Source organism: Lactuca saligna, chromosome 9 (assembly GCF_052625555.1).
Source record: "Lactuca saligna cultivar CGN05327 chromosome 9, ASM5262555v1, whole genome shotgun sequence".
NCBI lineage: Eukaryota > Viridiplantae > Streptophyta > Magnoliopsida > Asterales > Asteraceae > Lactuca > Lactuca saligna.
Window position 1 is genome coordinate 30,121,426 of NC_136425.1, and position 5,951 is coordinate 30,127,376.

General features: G+C 29.9%; 1 protein-coding gene across 2 annotated transcripts; it reads right to left on the bottom strand.

Annotated features, from left to right (window-relative positions):
- Positions 1 to 2,459: 2,459 nt before the first annotated feature.
- On the bottom strand, positions 2,460 to 4,834 carry LOC145014092 (WRKY transcription factor SUSIBA2-like). Of its 2 annotated transcripts, none has more exons than XM_078972465.1 (4): positions 4,535 to 4,834; positions 4,328 to 4,450; positions 3,634 to 4,145; positions 2,460 to 3,218 (listed from the first exon to the last, which is right to left on the bottom strand). In XM_078972465.1, the coding sequence occupies exons 1-4, from the start codon at positions 4,763 to 4,765 to the stop codon at positions 2,648 to 2,650; spliced, it is 1,437 nt and encodes a 478-aa protein (XP_078828591.1). In that variant the 5' UTR covers positions 4,766 to 4,834; the 3' UTR covers positions 2,460 to 2,647. The 2 variants fall into 2 exon arrangements, with proteins under 2 accessions (XP_078828591.1, XP_078828590.1); XM_078972464.1 differs by having other exon boundaries at positions 3,634 to 4,148.
- Positions 4,835 to 5,951: the final 1,117 nt, after the last annotated feature.

Genomic DNA, 5,951 nt, shown 5'->3' on the forward strand with positions numbered 1-5,951 from the left:
TTGTCCAATTCATTGGAAAGACAACATGGGAGGCATCTTAGTTGCTTTTGGGAGAAGTTGTACAACAAGGATAAATCCATGATCCAAAATAACCTCTTCGGTATTCAAAAACGCCAACAACAGAGACAAACCTATCTAGCCATGTAACAATCAGCAAGAGCAAAATCATCCAAAAATGTATTCAAGCCTATCAAGTTAGAGCCCATCTTTTTATAACCACTTTAGTTGTGTCATGTTAGAAGTTGGATTGTTAAATTTATATCTACCCACCTTACAAAAAAAAATTCTTTTATGTGACATATTCACATGAATCTATAAGGTATGTAGGCTTATTAATTCCATTACTGTTTAAGATAATTTTGTTATAGACCCATCTATGCATACTAAATATGTTATAATTTATCTTATTTTTGAAAAAATATATTTGTTTAATTTTAATGTATTTAATTTTTGGTTGCATCCATTCTTAAAAATGAGATAAATGGTTAGTTATTATTATTTTAATATATATGCAATGTTAGGACAATAAAGTATATGGTGTGTGGAATGTGGATTTCATAATAAATATTAGTTTTCAAAACTGTCAACTTAAAAATGGTTATGTTTGATTTTATAAAAATGGTCCCTGCATGCAAGACATAAAGAAATGATCCCCATGTAATAAATCGTAACAGACCGACTTAAAACTTGTGATTGTTGTTTGATTATTTAGTTTTTAATACAATTGAACATTACTAATTAAATAGTTAACAAAAGTTTAAAAAAAATTCAAATACTTAAAATTTTTTTTATATTATTTTCAATAACAGAATCAATGATAATTTTATTACACTTAATATCTAACTAAAAAATCAAATTTTGAAGTATTCAAAAATTACATTAAAATTTTCAAACTTTCAAATATTTTAGAAAATTTTTCATATTTTCAAATACTCATTTTCTTACGATATTTTGAAAAATTATAATAATTTATTGTCTTTGATTAATCACCACGTAAATCGATTAATATCTTAACTTTGGTCTATTACCGAGCTACCGCCGGGTGTTTTTACAATCTTTAAATTATCTAATTTGTTATTACAAACTTATAAACGAGTGGGATAAGTTCTTATTGTTGTCGATCACATCATAAGATTTAACAAAATCCAAACTAAGACTGAACTAGACACTTTTCTTAAAAACAAAGTTGGACCGATGTAATTGAACTGATAAAAAACATTTGAACCGATTTATTGGGCTTTGATATTTAGATTTCATTTAGCACTTAAAGTAACAACTCATTTCCAAAGAAAATTTAACAACTCGATCGACCAAATTAATCAGAGTGTAATCAACTTAAAGATCAACACAAATCACTGTTAGATGTAAGAAAATTATTGATTTTATGTATATATATCTGTTATCTATTATCTATTATCTATTATCTACTATCTATTAACCTTATAAAAATGTACCATTTTTAGGACAAAAAGCATTGAAATAATTATATTATATGAATTTTGCGTAAAAAACTAATAACCTCTAGAAACTAATTTCTGAAAAAAATTATTTGCACTCGTCACTTAGCGTGGGTAAACGATTAGTATATATATATATATATATATATATATATATATATATATATATATATATATATATATATATATATATATATATATATATATATATATATATATATATATATATTTTCCCGTTATTTTTCTATCTAATTTGTTATTTTTGTAAAACATGTATGAATTGCCAATAGCGATCTTAGCATCACTGTACATAGGATTCCAAGCTTGGAGGCAATATCATGAGATTTCGACATTCTCCATTCAGAGTTTAGCTTTGATAGATTTAGTTGGTGATCAGGTTTGTTGCCTTAGTTAAATTCTGATCATTTCAAAATTCTGATAACCAAACAAAAACACCCCAATTTACAAATGGACATCATGGCACTTATTCATATCAACAACAACATCAGTTGTGCCAATGACAAATAAAACGAGGGAAGGGCCGACAACGAATTTACAGACTCCTTAGCCACGTCAATTAGCATATATTTTTTTTTTTTTTTTTCATTTTTGTTCTTGGAATCTCGGCCATTCTCTTGTGGTACAAATTAGTAAAGCAAAACTACGTTTAGGTAGCTATCTATTTTTTGTTGTTTTCAGATACACGTTTATTCTATTTGTATTAGAGCGTTTTTCTTTATTTGGTGGAACCTTACACATGTAAAATTCAAACTTAAGAAAAAGAACGTCAACTAGTGAGACATTCATTTTTATGGGCAAATTCCGTTGCTATTCTGCTGCCGATTGATATTAGACAAATCACCATACGATTTCGACCATTGCTAATGCCCAAAATTCTACTAGTCGACAGCATTAGTTTTTGATAATTCATGAGTGCTTATCTAGCTTGTCATTGTAAATCAACATGTCAACGAGAAAGCCATGAAAACACGAAAAAGTGGTAAAGTCATTCCGGGCGTCCCCACCAATGACATGTAAAAGTAAATCACAATATATCAAGATGCAAGGAAAATGATGTCCACATTTGAAGCCTACTTATGGATTTTCACATTCTAATGGTTAAACAAACATAGATATACCTATTTTCTAGAGTATTGTACAACAGATACAAACGTAATCATGATTTTAGTCTAAAAAGAGTTAAAGATGAAGTCACTTTCGGGTTCTTTCTTAGTACTTGACACTAACAATCCGGTGCTGGATTCAGATAAGAATTTTTCAGAATAAATATAATTTGTTGAGTTCTCAAATGTTTGTAGAATATGAGTTTGACTAATGGTGGAACCCTTCCTACCATGAAAGTTATTTGAGTAGTTTGGTAAAGGCCTAGATATCACGACCCCACAATTGCTACTAGTTGTGGTTGTGGTAGATGTAGATGCTTGGTTGATGGCGTAATTGCCACCACGACGTGACATAGGCGGGCTATGGTTATGCTTGGCTTCATAGGTTGTGATCACGGACTGAAAATCATGTGAGGCTCGTTCAACGAGCTTTCGTACTCGACACCCTACGTATGTGCATTTGTAGTAGCTTCTTGGATTCATATTTCCTTTAACTACTTTTTGCCCATATTTTCTCCATCTGTATCCATCATCAAGTATATCAATATCACTTTTGGTTTCAACAACTAGTCTTGGTTCTTCAAGGGTTTTACTCAAACTAGAAGAGATCGCTTCACTCTCAACCTCATCTAATTTCCTGCAAAAGAAAAAGGAAGCATATCATATATGTGACCGATTTTTCTTAATTGTTATTTATTAGGTTCTCTCTCATACCCATTTAAATATTAATTTCCCATCACAACATAACAATAAGGCCTTCAAATAGCATTTACATTTTCTCTCTCATATCCATTTAAATATTAATTTCCCATCAAAATAATTGGGCCTTCAAATAAAATGTAATAGTTATCTTGAGAGCAACATAGCCTACAAATATAAGCTATCTTAATGGTCTCACCAACCAATCGCGACATGTAAGAGATATATAACAATATCTTCGGAGTAAGGAGATAATTTGAAAAGTTGAACTTGTACTTTATTTTATCTTTTATTTATGGATTTTCATAACATGCAAGAAAAACTGATATATATTTAAATAAAATAAACCTTACCATCTCTTAGCCTCGGGCTCATTTTCATGATCAATTCTCGATTCGCAAATCGAAGATCCTTGCTCTTGCTCGTGTTCTATGAAGGAACATTCAGAATAGGGCTGGAAACGATTTGAATGCTCAAATATTGTGTTGTTAAACGAGTTTGAGGAAGATTTCTGAACGTTTGTAGGCATTGTATGATTATGTTTTTCTTTGTAAATGATCTTGGTGATAAACCCATTCAAGTCCTTCTCTACTTTCTTCTTCGTTGGACAATTAGGATAAGTACACTTATAATAACTTTGAGGATTATTGCTTCTTTTGATTTGTTTTTGACCATATTTTCTCCAATTGTAACCATCGTGATATCGGTTTTGCTCATTAGTAGCTTGAATTGAATTAAAATTACTATGTCTTTGAGGTGACTGTATGGATTCCGGTTCAGTTTTGCTGATTTCTATCGAGAAATCAATTGGTTTCTGTTGACTTTCAACATTCCAATCCAGAGCTTGACATTTCGTAGATTCTTCCTGCTTCAAAACAAAAGGAAACAAAACATCAACACCTCTTAAACCTAATTCTATTAACATTGCACAATTCTAAGTAGATAAAGTGAAAAAGAATACAACAATTGACCAAAAAATGTCAAAATGTCAATATTCATATTAAAAACTCAATTTTACAACCGTTGACAATATTACTATACACACACCTTCTTGTTTCCGGAAATGGAAGATGAGGTGGGCCATGTTTGAGATTGAAAATTTAAATTAGTTTCATTTGCTTTTTCCTCCTTGAAATGAATATCAGAATAACTCCCCGAAGATGAAATAATCTGCAACAATAACCAAAAACAGAAACTACCCATTAACCCAATCACATCAAAGATCAATACTTTCCTTATAAAAGGAAAACTTACATTGGAATTGAAGGAGAAGAAAGGAGGATCCAAGAACTGATTTGGGTTTGTAGAGGTGAAAGACGAAGTATAAAACGGTGTAATAAAAGACTGCTTTGGACTTTCAACTCCGTTGTTGAACTCAAACAAATCCCACTTCCGTTCTTCGTTCTTGTTGTCATTTGAAACAAGACTTCTTGAAGAATTGTCAAAAGAAAATCTTGTGTTTAAGCTTCCACCGAAAGAATTCATGGTTGTTATTTTTTGTATTTACTTGTGTAAAACAGAAAAGTCTTGATATGATCAGCAAAATAGTCAGAGACCTAGTATAACAAAGAGAGATATGTGCATTATGTTTTGGGATTTTGCTTTTAAATGAGTTGAAATTGGGGGGTTTGTTGGTTTCTGGGAAGGTGAGATTTTGTGTTAACTTTTTAGCAAGTGAAATAAGAACAAGAAATTTGACCGTTGACAATGTCTTTAAGTCAAACTTGGACTTGGTTGCTTAGCTAGAATGGGTGAATTGAAGAAAGAACCCTCGTCTTTGGGACCAATTCATGATCATAGATTTGATTTTAATGATTGTTACAATTAGAACGACAGAGAAGAGAGAACTGTCCGACTACAACCCATATACGGGTTAATGGAACGAGTGTTTTTGAAAAAAAGTTAAACTTTATCCACTTAAAAATTTGATGCACTTTGACTTAGAAAAAAAATAGTTTTAATGAAAACCTAATATATTGTGTGTTTATATAAGAGTATTTGAAAGTTTTTGGTTTTTAATAAAAAACTTAAATTAAAGAAAAAAACTTTGTTCGATAATACAAATTTAAGATTGTGTTTGACGCTATAAAATTATCTTATTTTTATTATTTTTAAAGTATTTTAAAAAGCATTTTAAAAAATTTCAAATTTATTCACTTCCCAAATTGCTTCCCCTATTTGATGGTTTTTGGTTTATTTTGTTTAATTTGATTTTTTTTTTGTCATTCTTTTTTTGTTTTTGTTTTTTGTTTTTTGTTTTTGTTTTTGTTATTTTGTTGTTTTTTTTTAATATTTTTGTTAGTTCAAACAATTATTGTGTTACTTTTTTTCTTTCAAACTATCCATATGATATTTTTTTCATTCGTACTATCTTTGTGTTATTTCTTTTTTCGTTTGAATTAAGTATCATTGTGTTTTTTATAGTTGAATGTCATGAACTACTTCAACTTTGTCTTCGAAATGGTCCATATGGATTTCAACACCATATTCATACGCAATGCGCCAATGCCTACGTATTCGGCATAGTCAACGTTAATTTGAATTAACTTCAAACCTTTTGAAAATTTAATATCAAGAATAAAATCATAAAGCTTATCACATATTTCATCTGTGAATCTTTAACCGAATGCAAAACACTCATCCTTATCCATGCCGATAAAATCAATGTTAA